The sequence below is a fragment of the Protopterus annectens genome, chromosome 1.part1 (genome assembly GCF_019279795.1).
Source record: "Protopterus annectens isolate FY-2018-M chromosome 1.part1, PAN1.0, whole genome shotgun sequence".
Taxonomy (NCBI): Eukaryota; Metazoa; Chordata; order Ceratodontiformes; family Protopteridae; genus Protopterus; species Protopterus annectens.
The window spans coordinates 1120806388-1120826248 of NC_056726.1; the positions used below are offsets into that span (position 1 = coordinate 1120806388).

General features: G+C 37.6%; 1 protein-coding gene across 1 annotated transcript in view; it reads right to left on the bottom strand.

Annotated features, from left to right (window-relative positions):
- LOC122815622 (deleted in malignant brain tumors 1 protein-like) overlaps window positions 1–19861 on the bottom strand; it is a 569610-nt gene that overhangs the window by 442770 nt on the left and 106979 nt on the right. Inside the window, exon 4 of the mRNA XM_044088283.1 lies at window positions 6622–6936. Coding sequence (XP_043944218.1) covers window positions 6622–6936 — 315 coding nt within the window. The remainder of the gene's footprint in view (window positions 1–6621; window positions 6937–19861) is intronic.

The window sequence follows — 19861 nt, forward strand, 5'->3', positions numbered from 1 at the left end:
CAAAAAGAGTGGTGGGGTAGCTCCACTCTATTAATCCACCCTATGCATTACTCCTTATAACAAACCCATTCCTCACTTCTCCAATGCAGAATTAGTATTAGCTCTATTTCAATTAAAGAAACACAAACACATATGCATAGCCTCACTTTACATCCCCCTGGAAACAATATCTCAGTACTTGAGGATATCCTATCCTGGCTTTCTACCAATATCAGTAATGAAACTATTATCATGGGAGACACAAATATTAATTGGTCTTCCATTCATTCCCCTACACACACCCTAAACATCATCCTATATAAGTACTCTCAGCTCATCAACCTCATTACCAGGCCCTCTAAAGACTTCTCCAGTGGCAGTACCCTAGATTGGATCTTAGTCTCTCACCCCCACTACTACACTGATAGTGGAACTCTTCCTGATTCCCTCAGTGACCACCTTCCCATTTTCACTAGATATCTTCCCTCTCCATTACAAGTAACTCATAATTACATCAGCACTCGCTACCTAAAAACTTCAACCCAATAACCTCCTCAGACTCCCTAAAATCAATAAATTGGAATCCCCTAAAAACTCTACCCCTGGATAATGCTGTTGCATTACTTTCTTAAAACTGTTGGATAGTTTTGCCCCCATAAAAAACAAAAGAATAAGAAACAATACCGCCCCCTGGCTAACAAAAAACACACTAACTGCCATGCGACTTAGAGATAAAACCTGGGCATATTACCAAAGAAATAAAACTCCCACCACCCTTAATTAATTTGAAACACTTCTCAATACAGTTAAAAAGCTTATAACAGCAGATCAACATAATTAATTCTCCTTACTCCAAAACAACCATAAAACCAATCCTCAAAAATTCTGGAAAGACATCACTACCCTTCTAAAACCTGGCTCAGCAGAAAACCCAAGCCCAGACCCAAATGCACTAGATATAGATTTGGCCACCCAATTCAACTCTTTTTTCATAGACTGTTTCCAAACTAACCTAATCCTTCTCTAATAACACCTCACCCCCTACTTCTGCATCCCCCCTCTTGTCACCTCCTTCATCTCCAATCATTCAACTCCTACCATTCTCCATAAAACCCATTCCTACTTCTACCATAAGAAAACTCCTGCAAAAGCTAAAACCATGCACCAATGCCCCCGATAACATTCCCTCATCCTTCCTCAGCATAGCTGCTGAAGCCATTGCCTTCCCCATCAGCATCATAATCAATCACTCTATCCAAGAAGGTCTTGTACCCAAACTCTGGAAAAGGGCTTTCATCATTCCCTTGCACAAAGGAGGCAATAATAACAATATTACTATGCTGCAGTAGCGTTGTTGCCTCATAGTAAGACGCTGTCCAGTTCCATTCTCAGCTAGAGCGTCTTCTGCATGGAGACATGCGTGAAGGCGTACCTTTGTTGAAGGTTGTGCATCAGGGTTGGTAACTCGGCACTTAAAAATCAACTACCAATCATTAGCTGACAGGAGTTCCGCTGTGGTGACCCCTAACTGGGAAAAGCTGAAAGACACAACAACAACAACTAACTTTCATCCCATCACCATCCTCTCTCCTATATCAAAACTCCTAAAGAAATGTATCCATCTTCAACTCCTTCCCTATCTCTTAGATAATAACTTATTAACTTCCACACAACACGGATTCACACCCGGTCCCAGCACCATGACTGCCCTCCTTTCCTTCCTGGAAACTGTAAATAAAGCCAGAGATTCCAGCTCTACTGTATCTACCCTCCTTCTTGACCTCTCTAAGGCCTTCGATACTATCTCTCACAACCTTCTCCTAACTAAACTATCTAACCTAAACCTATCCCCTTCCTCTCTCAATTGGTTCACCAGCTATCTCTCCAACAGACAACAAACTGTCAAGTGGAAAAAAGCCATCTCCTCTTTCCTTAACATACCCACTGGTGTCCCACAGGGTTCCATTTTGTGTCCTCTCCTCTTCAATATATTCATAAATGATTTCTTTCCCTCAATTCCTCATGCTAAATTTATTCAATATGCAGATGATTCTACAATTATCTGTGCAGCCACATCCATCCCCGGTCTCTTAAAACTGACTCAAGACACCTTCTCTATCACAGAACAGTGGATGAAGGACAATCATCTAGCACTCAATGCATCACAAACCAAACGTATGGTATTTACCCCCTCAAAACCCAACACCATTGATAGAAAACTATGCTCCATCACTAGCCAGAATAACACACCTCTTGAAATGGTATCTGAAACCAAACTACTAGGAGTCCAGATTGATGACCAGCTTAAATTCAATAGCCACCTACAACTAAACATAAAAAAAAGCCACCAAAAACTTGGCATGCTCTACCGACACAATCGATTCCTCACTACATCTACTAGGCTCAATTTCGCTATTACATTTCTCATCCCTTCCCTCCTTTATGGTGCCCCTCTCCTAACAAACCTTCAATCATCTCTCTAAACAAAATTGTCCTCTTGTTATAATAAAATTGCCAAAGTTGCCACTAGCACAAATCATCTACCCATCACTGTGCATCTCTCCACATACTTAACTGGCTAGAGCTTCCCAACTATCTCTCCTATACTCAGCTCACTTTTGCTCACAAACTCATTTTTCATCCCTCCCTCTGTCCCTCCCTCAGCTCTACCTTTAAAATGCACCTACCATAAAGACTCCTAAGATCTAATAACCAAAATCTAATAGAGCTGTACAAACCCCTTCACTCTCCAGGACAAAACCTCCTGTCCTTTGCCCTGGCACGCCTATGGAACTCCCTTCCTCCCTCCATCCGTATCACCACCAACCTCCCTGCTTTTAAAAAATCACTGCACTCACATCTAACATCCTCATGGGAATGCTCCTGCTCCCACCCCTCATAGCCTATTCTCCACTTCCTACAGGCAACTATATCATATATTACCAGACACCAAATAATAAGCCAACTGTAATGACCTCTTATAATTCTCTAATCCTACTATTCTACTTTAGAAACTATATATTAACTACAGCAATGATTTGTTTAAATGCAAAATTTAACCTAAAAATTGTTATTGCACCTGCTTAAATCTTGGTTTTCTACAAAATGAAACCTAAAAATTGCATTGTAACTACTTAATCTTTGGTTTGTCTTGAACCCACAAATGATTGAAATTGTAAACTGCTGTAATATTTTTGTAACCTTTGTTTTGGAGCTTTTCTCCCTCCCTAGGACTCCATTGAAAACGGGTTCTTATTGGCCCAATGGACTATCCTGGTTAACCAACTGCAAATAAATAAATAAATAATTCTCACTATCTGCTCCTGCCTCTACTTTCTGCTGTGACTCTCCCATATCTGATCTTCTCTGTTCTCCAGTGTTTTAATGCTCCTTCTGTCACTGTCATTCTTTAGTGCATGATACATTTCCCTTCATTTCTTTCCTACTGGGTTGTCCCAGTCCTAGGCCTGGCCTGTCATTAGTTGCTCTTTATTTTGCCATTATGCCATTATGTTTATTTCTTAACCTATGTTATGGGTCCAGTCATTGTTTTTCATCATATTTTTATTCTACTTCTGCCTCTTCCTGTTGTTGGTCTATAAATTGGTCTATTTCTTACATGTCTCTTAAATGCCAGATTTTTGCAGAATGCCCAGATTTTTGCCTCCTATTTTTGGCCTGTCTCTCATAAATTTTATGTTTTTCTGGCAGATCATTGAGTATTCAAGTCACTAAATAATTACATGTGGAATGTCCTTTATTGCTCTAAGTGTAAAAGAATGTGAATGCAGTTTTGGTTTGGCCTGGGAACTCCAGACTAAGTGTCAAAATGATCAATGTTTATACTGGGAAAAACTAAGTGTCAAAATGATGTAATCTGGGAGGGCCCAGCAGAAATGTGTTAGTGATTTTAAAAACTATTGCTCAGAGAGTGACTGTACACATTTTTGTTTGACTATCTAACTCAGCACTGCCTTGCTCTATGTAAGCAAGTTACTTTAGAAGTATATTTTCTTGTAGAAATAGGTAGGACTATAAAAATTAGATTGTGTTTTTCTGTTATATCAGAACTTTCCTACAGTATTGTTCTAAGTTTCTGTGTGATCTCTGAACTCTTGAGTAGTATTGTATTGTAGTAGTATTGTCTTGTGCCTTTATTATTTATTATTACATATTTTAAACTCTTTTCAAATGTGGCTGGTTTGTGTAGAGATAAGTTAGCTCTAGAGTGCATTGCATATTTTTAGAGTTTACTGTCTAAGCCTCTCCTATAGATTTAGCCCTGGGCTATACTACCAATTGGATAATAATATTGCACACTAATAATTGGACACCCTTTTAAGGGCCTTTGGGTATCTGATAAGTATTATCTGGTGGTGGCAGTAATTACTACCATATAGTCTGGGTGAAGGGGCACAGCTAGAAAATCTGTGTCAGCCTTTCCCAGGTGTGTCTTTGAAGTTGTATAAATACTTATCTCAAAGTGTGTGGGTGTGTGTCAGCTACTTGGGCATTGACACAAAGCACTGGTTGGACAGAGAGGGTACTGGAGGTTAGCTTGCCAGCTAGACTGAGATGCGGACCCTATAGCTGTGCCAGTGGGGAGACTTATTGGGGACCTGGAGGGCAAGGGAGCAACCAGCCCCAGACTGACTGTGATCTCTGTGCTCACTTAAGGGAAATTGTACTTTACAGTGTGTATTTGTTATCCATTCCTCTGAGGATTGAGGCTCCTTGATTGTTGGGCCAGGGCACAGCCATCAAAGAAGGGAATACATTTTAATGTCTTTGCTTGCTGCATTTTTCCTTCATTGACTTTAAAAGAGTGCACATAGGCCAGAAAATGTGTCAAGGCTGCCCCTGTGTTCTATCTCCTACAATTCTGATATAATGTCAAACTACAGTTTCTCCTCTTAAAAGTGGGGAAACACTTTTTAAAGAAACCCTTCAGCAATTTTACTAACATGAGTTGAATTATCTCTTGGACAGTGACACCACAAACTATTTTTAAGATCATCCATTTTATATAGGCAACAGGGCAGCTGCTTTTGACCTACCTGGACCTTGTCATTTATTTCCACCAGCTCCATTTGCATCATAGCTGTCTTCTTTCCAGTTCTTCAGTCCAGATGTCATATTGTATAGCTTTGCCTTCTGTTGCTATATTATGCACTTTATAGAGCCCATATATTGAGCTATGCATGTAGCTTCATGTGATGGGGCTCAGAGCATACCATCAGTTTGCTCTGCTGTTCATCTTCTCCCATCTTTGCTTTTCATCTTTTAATTGCTAAGTTGCTGGCATAAGTGACCATCTTGTAATGACTACATTAGCTCCTCGTATAAGTATTATTCTTTAGCACTGAGGGTTTATTGTTTGTTTCACATTCTCTTGTTTGTTGCATGTAAAAATACTTATTTGTTCATTACTGTAATAGCAAGCATTTCTCTGATATTTCTTGAAGTATTCTGCTTGACTGGACTCTCAAGACAGCATTACTGATATAGGAAATGTACCTGAATTAAATGTAATTCAGCTGTATCTCTTCCTCTGATTTATTATACCAAACATCAAAGTCCTTTTGTGTGACTGCTCATCGATTATTGTCCTTTGCTTTCTTGCTTTTTCTGCCCCAAATGATTGATATTCTGCCTGGTTGGTTGGTAACCATGTTATACTTTTTTGATTTATTTATCTTCCAGCCTTGAAATATGCCTCAAGCTATCCCATGTTACATTTGAATTCACATTTTAATTGCCATTTTACCTTAAAATGCTTCACTTTCATTGACTTTCACTAATGGAAATGCATTTATAAAACTTTTCTCACTCTCACTGCATGTTATATTGCCATCCATAGGTAGCCATCTTCTCCTGTTCCACTTATCCCATGAGCACTCATTATGTCCCATTTATTCCCTTCTACAATTGTTTTACTCTTTCAGAAATATGTATATCCGATGCTTTAAACATTTTTTATTCACAGCCTTCTGCATTGTTCATGGTTGTGCTACCAGATCTTCTTTCTTCACTTCTGTCCTGCAGTTGTTTTCCCTCCTAGAAGACCTAATTTACTGTCTTAACTTGCCATTTTTACCCCCTCCTTTACCCCATCACCACACTCACACTACCTAATAGTAGCAGAATGTTGTTAACTGAAAAGCAGATATGAGGAGAGGATAAAACATCCAGGTGGCTTACTGTTTGGGAAGCATGCCTTTGTTTTTTGGGCATATGAAAGAACTGTGTTTTGTAATAGTGTGAGCATGCTGAGTCTATACCTCCAGCTGTACAAGTTATGTCAATCATGGTAGAGCAACATGAAAAACAGGATTCAAGAACTTAAGCAAAGTGATAACCTTTCTACTCAGTTGTGAGCTTGGATTCCTATCTGACAAGAGTGTCCACAGCAAAACAGTTTTCTTATGCCATGACTGATTTATTTTGTAAGATGGAGTGAACAAGCTGCTATTCTAATTCATTGACCATTGTGATGGAAAAGAAAAAAACATATACCCTGATCAGTACATAACATGTACAACAACACAGACACAAGCAACTAATGATGCTGGAAAAAAAATATCACATTAAACCTAGCAGCATTTTATAATGTGATTGGTATTTTTGTATTAGATGTTGTACCTGAGCATGTTATGCTGGCTGTTTGAGAATTGTTACATGAAGGCTGCAACCAGGGAGTAACTATGCATTGAGAAAATGAAGATTCCCATCCATAACACACTACATCACTGAGCAATACACTCCTGGATTCTTCTTCTGAAGAATTATTTCCTTGTACAGAAAGCGCATGTCCACATTTCAGCTCCCTGCACACAGCACTGGCATGGTTTATATTCCAATAATTATTGCAAACTGCTCCCCACTCAGTACCATTGTTCACTTCAAGTTTACCATTGCAACGATCTGTGCCATTTGTCAGCCTTACATTTAGGTTTCCTAAAAAGAAAGAAACAGAAAATAATATTTTCAGTAATAAAGATCACACTGAAGATATTCAGTATTGCTCCTGTAGAATTCCTTATGTACTTTATTTAATATCAGTGTTAATATAACAGATTTCAGTTTACTTACTGTTCTTTTTTCATTTTTCAATTCTTATTAAATTGTTTCTAATTTTTCATTCATCTCTGTCCATTAATTATAGTAAATACTACTGTCTTACAACAATCTCCTACTTTCATCAGGTCAGTTTGCTTTCTTTAAAACAATCAATTTTATCTTTGGTCATTGCTTATAGTGTCTATCCTGGACATGTCTTGCTTTATAACTCAACAGATTAAGCTAGAACAGATTTTAGCATCCTTAACGATCATGGTCTCCTAACTTCAAACTATATTACTCTAGTCTTGTATAAATGATCATGCAGACCGTCCTTGCATTTTAGGCCTCCATTACTTACACCCTCATCTCTCCCATCCCAAGGACCTGTTACTAAAAGGTATTTGTGTATCTCTTTATATTTGTATTGCTAAATTTCTGCTCAGTATTATTTTCTTTACAAAAATATTTTCTTCAATTTCATTTCTTATTGGTATTTCTTGTTCCCATTATCCTGGTAAGTCTTCATCTTGCCAAATGGTCAAATTACATGCCATGCTCTATTTCCCTATTTTGAAAAAAGAGCTTCTACATCATGAAAGGCAGTATTCTAAGGATGCTGTTGTATTTTTCAGCTTTTTCCCAGTTAGGTGTCGCCACAGCTGAACTCCGGTCCGCTAATGATTGGCAGTAGATTTCTGCATGCCGAATTGCCGGCCCTGACGCACAACCTATAATGATGGTACGCCCATTCACGTATGTCTCCACACAGAAGACGCTCTAGCTGAGAATCGAACAAGACAACATCTTACTGTCAGGCGACAATGCTACCGCAGCACCACCACCGCAGTCTAAAGGCAGTATTCATTCTAAGGTACTACTTTTAAATTCTCAGGTACACCTCTGAATTTTTTTGCATTCATTTTCATGTCTTTTTTTTATCAATATGCTATCATACTTCCAGGGACATTTATCCAATAATTTTATATTTTTGCATCATTAAAACAACTGAATATACTACTGTTTCCCCAAATCTCCTTGTGTACACTGCCACAGACACCCTCTCCATTCTCCTCAGTCTGATTAGTGTAGAGAAGAACTTCAGTTGAGAGTGTCCATCTAATGTTAATCAGTACTACAAAACTGTTTACAGTGCGGCTACAAACACTTTTTATCCATTTCGTTTTATAGTTCTTCATTCTACCAAATTCATAAATGATCATTTAGGCCATCATCTGGGTTTATCAGAGTGTAATAAAATCTACTTATATAATATGTTCTTTATGGAAAGTTGTTATACCGCTGGAATGACAATGGCTTCTTAATACGGCATCTTGTCTTTTACAACAAATATAAATGCCTTTGAGTTAATTTCAAATTAGAAGATTTTCTTTAAAATGCAATTTTAATGCTTACCAAAAATGGACATGACAAAACAAAGCAAAAAGTTAAAGTGTCTTACCTTTTTAATTAAAGAAATAGACAACAAGACATATAACCTAAAACCTATCAAAACAAAAATAGAATTCTCAGATTATGTAGTGATGCTCTGACAAATGGTAGCAAGTAGTTATCCATTCTGCAGAGCTTCCTACACTCATTTGGTTTTAGGTAATGGAGTTTTTTCTCACTATGTTTGGTTGTATTATCATTCTTGACTGTAGTTAGCTGTAGACGATATGTTAGTGCTGTATCTGTGTCCTGTAAGTGACTGTAATATGAGTGAGGCAGAAGGAAGAGTCAGGGAGCTCTGCTTTCTGTATTTTGTGTTCCAAAAGACACAGTGGTAATGAAGTAGGAAGAAGAAAGGCCTGTGGAGAAAGCTGTGACCTGGGGCTAGGTTATATTTTGTTCCTGGCCCAAGTTGCACTGCTCCTTGGGAACAGCAGCTCTCAGAGTAGACTGATAGTAGGAAGGAGGCTTGTTAATATCAGGAGAGGAAGTACGGACAGATACCCATTAACTTGGGTTTGATATTTGCTTAATAGGATAGTGTCAGCAAGTCTGGGTATGGAATTTGAAATGGATACTTAATATTTCATAATTTTGCACTTCTTATGGATATTGTCTGGGCTGGATACTCAATATCTCATAATGTAGTACTTTTTAAGTATAATTTTGGATGGCTAGCTGGGATTTTCACTGCCAATAGGATTTTTAATGCCATTTTTGATTAGAACCTATCTGAGCACCAAATATTTGTTGTTGACTTTGTGGATGTTTCGTCAGTTGGGACACTGTATGTTTTTTTTTTTCTTCATCTAGACATATGTTTTAATGGGTCTACCTGACAACACCGATGCACTACAACACCGACAACAAAATCACCGACACCACATAAACAAAAGTTCACAAACACGAAACCTAACATGCCCGACACACCACAATCCAAAAATCAACAAACAAAACAAATCCCCTGTCCAAAAAGCACACACACAACACAAGCACACCAAAATCCTTACAAACCCACACTAAACCTTACATACACAACTATCTATAACCTTAACCCAAACCCTAACCCTAAGGTCCGTCACTATCGCACACTCACCTAACCCGCGTCCTAACCCTAACTCACTTAACCCGCCCCTAACCCTAAACACTGTCACTATTGCACACTCACCTAACATTCGCCCTAACCCTAACTCACTTAACCCGCCCCTAACCCTAAAGACTGTCACTATCGCACACTCACCTAACCCACACCCTAACCCTAACTCACTTAACCCGCCCCTAACCCTAAAGAGTGTCACTATTGCAAACTCACCTAACCCGCGCCCTAACCCTAAATCACTTAACCTGCCCCTAACCCTAAAGACTGTCACTATTGCACACTCACCTAACCCGCGCCCTAACCCTAACTCACTTAACCCACCCCTAACCCTAAAGACTGTCACTATCGCACACTCACCTAACCCGCGCCCTAACCCTAACTCACTTAACCCACCCCTATTCCTAGAGTCTGTCAATATCGCACACTTACCTTACTCGCACCCTAACCCTAATGTCCGTCACTACTGCATACTTACACAGCCTTTTCACATGTCGGTGTTCTCAGCGTTGGGGTTTTCATCCATCGGTCATCTCAGTTTTCAATCTTCTGGTGTCGGTGTTCTCATCGTCGGCATTGTCAGCTTTCGGCATTGTCAGGTAGAACCATTTTAATGACCTATTTTGTTTTGAGTTTGCCTCTCGACTGATGTGTGTCATTTATTGCTGTATCAACGTTTAGAAAGAGTGTCTTCTTCCGACAACAAAATCTTTGAATGCTGCATGGAGACCATATCTTGTAACTTTTAGATTTATATCAGGATAAAAATCCTTTTGTCTTAAGATCTGCTTGGGTGCAATCTCTGGTAAGCATTAGTTAGCTAATTACAAAACAGGAAATGATTATTTACAATACCTGACTAAGTTAAAGAAGCCGTGCATTTCAATACTATAACCAAAGAAACAAAAGGAACCTGTCAATTTGTTTCATTCATTAACCCTTTTCCTGCCAAGTGCATCTTTCAAATGCCACACAAGTTTGTGACTTTTCAAACTTATTAGATACTGTTGTCCACTCAGATATGACTCGTTACATTTTGTTTTCCAGTACTTATATCCAATTAATTTTTTATTATATTATATAAATGTTTTATTATCTAAAAAGACTAAGGAGCAGCAAACAACAAAAAGCCATACATTTATATACTAAAAAGAATGGGTGGCCAATAGTGTCTTTTAAAAAATACATCAGAGATGAATCAACATAGTTGATTACTCCATGCTAACTAAGTACATGAGTTTAGCATTTTATTTTTTTGTTTAGAAATGCTAAGATAATCCACTGTCTGTACAATCCCTTATACACATTGCACAACATAGTAAATGCTGGTACTTACCAGACATCAGTTAAACCATTTATCATTTTTAAATAACCCTTTTGCTGCATGTACCTGTGGTGTCGTATGCTTACCAATATTCCCTTAATATATGCTAATTATGCATTAAGTTTTCTGAATCTTCTGTAATTTGTGACTTGATAACAACAAGAAGTGACCAAGAACCCCAAAGTGCAAAAGGGAAGAAAGTGTACCTTCACAAATCAACGTAACTCACACACCTTGGGTTTCTGCTTAATCTGACAGGAATTGTTAGCACGTATTGGTGAGCACACCACCAGGGACAGCAGCTAGCATTAATGCCTTTTTGTTCAGGTTTCCGTAGCCCCATTAATTTACAGACCTTTTCTGTAGGCTACCCCATGTTAAGCTATACTGCATTTAATTTAATCATAGTGTATAAGTCTTCTCCAACCTCAACTTTAGCTGCACATTAAAATAAAATACTGGGAAGCCCTGAGAGGCAGTCCAAGCTGCAATTAGCTTAAAAAAACTTGTGGAAAAAGTTTCATTTAGAAGCTACTAATCTTACCATTCTGGGCCAAGGTTTAAGATTTTTTTTTTTGCTCAAAGAGCACGCTGCTAACTGGAACTACTCACTCTGTTCACCCTCACTCTGCTCAGGCTCATTCTGCACTCCAGCCCTTCCCTCATTTCCATCCACCCTCACTATATCTACATTTTGTTTTTAACTAGCCACTCCCCTCTTCTCCAGTAACCAGTCACAAACAAATTCTCCTCAACACAGCATTCCAATACTCACTAAGTCCCCCAAACTCTACATATACATTTGGTCTATGAACACCTTAAATATATCTCCAGATAAGAATTCCACACTACTAATACAATAACATTAAGGACACCCAGATTCCAAAATGTTGCTGTAACCAAGTTCTCTCAATTCCCTCTATATACATATTTTGTATTTTATACTGCTCGCATATAACTTCACCAGGACAATATGCTACCTTTATACCCTACAGCTGCTTTAATTCTCGCAACAGCTGTCCATCTGACTTCCTACCACACTCAGCTAAACATCCTATCATCATCCCATAGTACCCCTTCTCCAAATCCGTTACAGCAAAAACTCACAATGAGCATGATATAGCCAATAATCTATAATGCCACAGAAATTGATCAAGCCACATTTGGTATACTCCCCTCAACAATCTTATCCTCACATTTCCCTGAAATACTATAAGTTTATAGCTAAATTCCTAAAAGTGATTATACATGTAGCATCTCAACTTATTCTTAGTGGTGATATCCACCCTAATCCTGGCCCCCAAAAATAACCCAACCCATCTCAATCTCCAGCCCACCATCCAGGCCCAGAATGCATTAAACCTCCCCAGAAAAGAAACCAATTTACTGCTACTAAATATAAACCTCAAAAGATATCAGCAATGCTAAAATAATACCACCAGGATATAACATACATAGGCTAGACAGAAAGAGCAAAAGAGGTGGTGGTATAGCTATTTTATTAAAAAAAAACATCCTAGAAACTATTGATCAAGTCACCCCAGATTTTAATAACACAGAAATACTGTATACTAAACAAAAAATAAACTCCAAGAAATACTTCAGTATAGTAGGAGCCTATATTCCAGCAGTAAATGCCCTTCCCACTTTAGAACACATCTTCCACTGGACACCAGAATCCCTTCCTGAGGAAACAATCATAATTGGGGTCAGGGGGCTTTAATATTGACTGATTCTCCTGTAACTGACTAAATCCTGCCAATCTTATTACCCTTCGTGGCATCACCCAAATAATTAAATTTTCCACTAGGGTTGACAAAACATCAAACCTCGACTGGATCTTAACAAATAGACCAGCTCCTTCCCTACACTTTGGCTGTTGCTTCAGTGACCACCTTCCAACCTATGTTCTCAGGCACTGAAAAAATCTATTAAAACTCACCACTTACCACCAAATTTGCAATAAAACAAATTTTAGTCCCCAAGACTTTGTATCCACCCTCAAACACTGCATTTGGTCACCACTTAAATATCACCCATTAGTAGCTGCAGTAGAGTATTTTAACTCCACTTTCCTTTACATTTTAAACAAACTGGTTCCTCCTAGAACAATAAGGATAAAATCCAATGTTGCCTCATGGCTAATCAAAGAAACAAGATCACAACTAAAGACAAGAGATAAGGCCTGGGAAATATAATGCAAAAATAAAATAAAACTCTAGTAAATCAACAGACATATTTAGAATTAAGAAACAAAGCTAAAAGACAAATTAAACAAGACAAACAAAACCACTACAGCAATATCCAATCAAAACTCCACAAGAGCCCACAAAAGTTCTCTTCAGCTGTAAAGAAAATCCTACAACGTAAACAAGTCACAGCACTTTGCCCATCACCTACTAATACTGCAGATAGAATAGCCACAGAATTTAACAGATACTTCACCTAATCCATACCAGCCCTCTCAAACAACAACTGCAATTCTCCCCCACCTGTTCATTCAGCACCAAATAAGGATGCCAATAACTTTTCCTTCCAACCTGTCCCCATTCATACTATAAATAAATAACTTAAAAGCTCAAACCTACAATCCTAGCAGCTGATAAATTACTTATAGAGTACCTTAAAATTGCTGACAAAACCATCTCCTATCCAGTATCTATCCTCATAAATCGGTTGATCTCAGCACACCAAGAGACAGTAGTCTGGAAAATATTACATATCATCTGATTACACAAAGGCAGTATCTCAACAGCCTATAGCTATCTTATCTGCATTACCCAAAATTCTAGAAAAAGGCATTCATTCACAAATTCTAGACAATCTTTTATCTAATAATCGTCTATTTAACACTCAGCATGGATTCTGTCCAAACCATAGTACTACCACTGCCCTGATCAGCTTTACTAACACTGTTAACCAACACCAAAATGAAGGCAAATGCATTTCATATATCTTTCTCAATGTATCTAAAGCACTTGATGCTGTCTCACATAATAAACTCTTAAATGTACTTTCTGAACTAAAACATAGCCAATTTGCAATTGCATGGTTGTAGGACTACTTAATTGTATGGCAACAAGCCATAAAATAACAACCAAAACTCTCTCCTCTACTGGCTGCCATGTTGGGAGTTCCAAAAGGGTGTACCCTAGGTCCTCTTCTCTTTACTATATTTGCTAACAATCTTCACACTGATACCCTACATGCTACCCTTGTCCAGTACCCAGACAATTCAGCTTTGATATTGTGCTGCTCCATCACTTCAACCACTTCAGCAAATAACACAGCATTCTTTCACTCTGGTGGAATCATGGCTAATGCACAGCTTATTCTCAACCTTAACAAAACTAAGCTCATGCTTTTTCGTCCCACAATGGCCAGACAGCCCACCACCCATCATTCAATATCTCATCAACAAACATTACCACTATTTATCCAGTATCCCAAACCAAATTTCTCAGGGTTGGTATTTATAACAACATGAAATTTGACATACATATAGCCCAGACAATAAAGAAAGTACACTAAAAAAATTGGTACCATACATAGGAATAAACAGTTTCTAACTAACAACACAAAGGCCACCATTGCAAGAACCACCTTGCCTCTACCCTCCTCTATGCTTCATCCATTCTCAGGAACCTAAAGAAATCAGACATAAGAAATCTCAACATTTGCTATGATAAAATTGTAAAGATTGCCACAGATTCTGCTTAAAGATCTCACCATTGATTGGCGCTAAAACAACTCTTTTGGCTAGAACTGCCCAATCTCCTATCTTACAACCAACTTACAATAGTTCATTGAATACTTAACCAACCAGAAAAAAACTCCATCCCTTCAAAACATACTACAACACTACTCCAGTAACTAGGTATTATGGTCCAATAATAAATCACTGGTAAACATAACCAAAACTAATAATGCTGCTGGTGATCCCCTTTACTCAAGCTGCATAGCCAAAATCTGGAATTCTTTGCCTCTAAACCTAAGATCCCTTATCGGTACATCAAAGTTTAAAAAAATGACTCCTATCCCACTTAGCTAATACATGGATATTCACTTGAACTAACCCTGGTTAGAAATATGCTTACAAGGGCCAGCTACAGTAATATATCATTTTAGACAGATTTAACTTCTTGTTAGAGCGTTGCATTTTTTTTTTCAATTTAAATCCCATTACAGTGTGCTTATGTTAACTCTATAAATGGTGTACTGCAAAGCTAAACAAACTTTAAATTGTTAATTTTTCACTGCTTTAAACATCTTTGTATATATTGTGACACGTAACTCGGGATTTGTACAATATCTCTGTTGTGTATAATGTGGAGATTTTCTCTCCGGGCCTCGACTGTAAAAGGACTGCTTGCCCAGTTGGACTTTCCCAATAAACAAATGTAAAATAAATAAAATAAATGGCTAAACCTGCTTAATAATTACAAATATTTTGTGTCAGTTATTTCATTCATTGTCCATAATAACTTGCTATGTGATATCCAGTCTTTCCCTAAAAATGTGAGTTTCATTCATTGTCCACAATAACCTGCTATGTGATATCCAGTCTTTCCCTAATAATGTGAATTTCATTCATTGTCCATAATAACCTGCAATGTGATATCCATTCTCTCCCTAATAATGTGATGTTTTGCCATGACAGGCACTATGTATCATTTTTATAAGGGAATGTTTTTTGTCTGTCACATGTAACATATACTTTTGTTTTGCTGATGTGAATAACAGACTTACTATTGTCAAAATACACATTTCACATGAAACTGGAGCATTGTGCTTGCACTGAAAGCTTTATTTTTTGTTTCTTATTTCACCTTCCAGTGCTGAAGCAATGTTTTTGTAGGTCATGTAAGAAGCGGTGTTACAGTTAGTGGTGAATATCAGTAGAACTAACATTTAGATGATGATTGCAACACCCCCCAATAAAAAAAAAAAAAAAAAAAAATAGAAAAACAAAAATGGCTTTCTATTCAAATAATGCTCTCTGTTTTATTGGCACTTTGCCAATAAGATGAAGATTGCAGTGTAAAAACTAGAAACTGTTCTTCTCAGATGAACATTGTATCGTAATACCTAGAAGTTGTTCTCCTTGTCCCTTTGTACAGCCACATAATACAATTCGGTACAAATATCGAATTAGCATTGTTATGGGGATTATAAACAAACAGGAGTTAAAATCATGATAACTACTGCTGTCAGTACCATCAGAATTGTATTCTCAGAAACACATTATTTTATAACATCTTTTAATGACAATTTTCCATTTGGGAGATACTAATCCTAGTCCTGGACATGGAAGCTGTCATAATAACACTGGTCCCTCAGAATCTGGTAGGTTTAAGAAAGATTACGCCATGTTTGTGCTACTCACAAATAGTCATACTGAGATTCTAGATATGATAATTATAACTGCATTACAGCTTAAAAAAGCAATTTTGTATATACAGCGGTATATATAATACTTATTAATTCTGAAAAATATGTAATGAACAATACTGATGGAGATACTTATACTTTTATTTATTTCTTTTTTTATTTCCAATTGTTAACTAAAAATCGTCCAAATGAGCTACAATAGTCATTTTTAGTGGAAACTTGGAGAGAAATGCAGCACAAATATGGCATTCAGAACAATTACACATAAAATGTAATTATAGGTTCATACTAAGCTAACTGACCTTGTGAGCAATTTTCAGCCTAGCCAATTATCCCTTGTGAGACTCAAACCCTGCATGTTGTGTTTGGAAGGCAAACACCTTAACCATTAGGCCACCCTCCCAACCATCAGGCCAGTATTCATTTGTAAGATGCATTATATAACAGTCAGATGTAATGATACAAAAGTTTTGCATTAGATGAAGTTGAGCTGCACTTGCCAGATGTTCTACAAACTGGAGATAAGCATTCCTCCATATGCAATCCCTGAGCGTGAGTTATGCTGGAAGGGATTTCCTTTTTGAGGGAATTTTTCCACTCTTTCAAGCTGGTGTGACCATGGAGTTAGTATATGTAAGTTTGCAGGGTGGTTGTCCCTCACATTAGAGGTACATAAAAAAAGTGTTTTTCTGCAAGTTTTTTTTTCAGTGAATGCAGTTTAAGGATTCCAATCTTTGTTGCTTTTGCTGTCGCCCACTCACAGTGGAAGTGTTTTATATAGCTATATCTATAACTGTATCTAACTATATACATAGACAAACATCTTTTTCTCTATAGTATATGTATATATGTATATATATATATATATATATATATATATATATATATATATATATATATATATATATATATATATATATATATATATATATACAGTTCCCTGTCAAAATGTCAGCAGTATAAAATGTTGTTGAAGGTTCAAAATGTCATAAGTTCAAAATGTTTAAAGTAGACTTTGCCCTTGCCCCACTATTGTGCAATCCCAGATGTGATATATATATATATATATATATATATATATATATATATATATATATATATATATATATATGGTTTACTATTACATTGCTGATGTAGCATTGTATGCCTATGAACTATTAGAACTACAAATGCTCGAATAGTTTATATGTGTGCAAGCTACACAATCGAATGTTACATATGCGAATGTAGTGTGCATTTGCAAATATGAACATTCGATTATGTACAGGGATCCTAGTACAGTGCAGTAAGGGAAATACATCCCTTTCCTCACTGTAGTGCGATCTCGGAGTTGGAATATATAATTAGGGGGTGTGGGGGTGCAGGGGGGCTTGACCCCTGAATATATGGGATGTTAGGTGTACTAGTTGGGAGTTACGGGAAGGGTGGACCTGTTGCTAAGTGGCATAAAATGTCGTGTTTGAAATTTTTGGAATTAACAGCTGATTTTTGACATTAGGGTCGTTAGGTAATGTGTACTTTCGGCAACATAGTTCGCTGTAAGTACCATATTTTTTTTTAACTTCGATATTTAAAAAAAAAAAAATTTAATGGTAAACCTATATATATATATATATATATATATATATATATATATATATATATATATATGTGTGTGTGTGTGTGTGTGTGTGTGTTCACATGAGATTGCTAGGCTACTGACAGAAGGATGACATGGGGTTGTGCTTTTTTTGAGAATCTTTCAGATTGCCCCTGTCCATAAGGGGCATAGGCACTACCCTAAATGTGAATTTGTGATTCCCCATCCTTTGAGCCAAACTGCGTTTGAAGAGGGGCAGGGAAGGGTTCTACTTAATGTGAATTTGAAGCTTGCTCCAAGGAAAGGGCGATCTCTGAGACACATCTGTCTCTCCAGAAAGTTTTGTTTGAGTCGATGACTAAGTTCAAATCCCTAGATCAGGTGACCCTCATGCTGGTTGACTTGTGGATGTTTAGCAGCTACATCAGGGCTGGACTTGTGAGTGCCTTGTGGATCAGGCATAGGTCACCCCTTAACAGTCTGTGAGAGACAGAGTAAAGAGATAGGGCTCATAGTCTGCCTTCATAGGGCATGTTGTTTACACCCTTCATCTTCTTTGTGAGGAACTCCTGACATTGCTCCAGCTGCTGTAAGTGCCTTGTCAAGTACCTGCCAAATGGTGCATTGTACTCAATTATTAGTCTAATAAGGAATAAATATAGAAGGACTATAATTTCACACTGAGCTTATCGGTGGAAGTCAGAGGAAGGGCTCTGAGCTAACTTATCTGTGATATATAGCATTAAGTATCCTGTTTTTTGCTTATTTCTGAGTTATTTATTGCACTTTTACTTTACTCACTGTGTGTGAGGTATTAAGTAGAATTTTCTACAACTGTTAAGCATCTGGTTGGGTTTGTTTGTTCTCATTTCCTGCTCAGAGAGTATCGTATAGCTTGCTTGCATTCTCTAGAGTCTCTTTGACCCTTTATTTTATTTATTTATTTTACATTTGTTGACTGGGCTAGTCTAGCTGGATACATGTCCATTTTCAGTAGAGGCCCGAGGAGAAAAACTCCAAGAAAGACATACAAAAAAATATAAAAGTCATAACAGATCAAACTAAAAAATACAATTGTATTATTTATCTGTTTAAACATTTCTGCAGTTTTTTTTTCTACCTAAGTAGTGCTGATAGTGTATCATTGTCCATATTCAGGCTTGTGTATTGGGCCTAGTTGTTTGTTAGTAGAGGCTGTGTGTCTGAGCACATGTCCCAGGCCATGATAGCTTAGCCAAACAGTATAGCATTAAAGTGAGAGTGAATTGTTTGTGGTCATTGGCTGACTGGGGTTGCCTGGACTACGCCTTGGAGTAAGCACCTCATTGGTTCTTTCAAGCTTTTTTAAAGTTGTTTCAGGTTTCAGTTTTGTTACTTAAGAAGTTAACTTGTGAGGGTTTCTGCCATTTCACACAGAGCTAATCGGAGAAAGTCAGAGGAAGGGCTCTGAGCTAACTAATCTGTGATATATAACATTAAATATCCTGTTTTTTGTTTATTTCTGAGTTATTTATAGCAATTGTATTTTACTCACTGTGTGTGAGGTAAGTAGAATTTTCTACAATTGTTAAGCATCTGGTTGGGTTTGTTTGCCTCCCTGTTGGTATCCTGTTTTTGTACATGGTGGCTTTGCAGTTGCCCGCCCCTACTGTAAATTTGATCTGGGACACTCATCCCAGTCTAGCGTCATTACCTCATTCTACCTATTCCAGGCAGAACATTTAAGAAGTCCAACCCAGCTAGCTTCTGCTCCTCCATTCCCCTTCCCACTTTACATAAAAAAAAAAAAAAAAAGAATTTCTAAGCTTGTTTCCTGCCTTTCCTGTAAGTCATCTAGTCCAGATACAGATTTGCTGTATCCAGGACTGTAAGCTTCTGAGCCCTCAAGCCTTTCTGTGTTGGAGGGAAGCCTTCTAGCTAAATTTTGTTTCTTAGAACTAGCCAGTTTTCTAGCTTCAGCACTCAAATTTGTTTCTTTGAG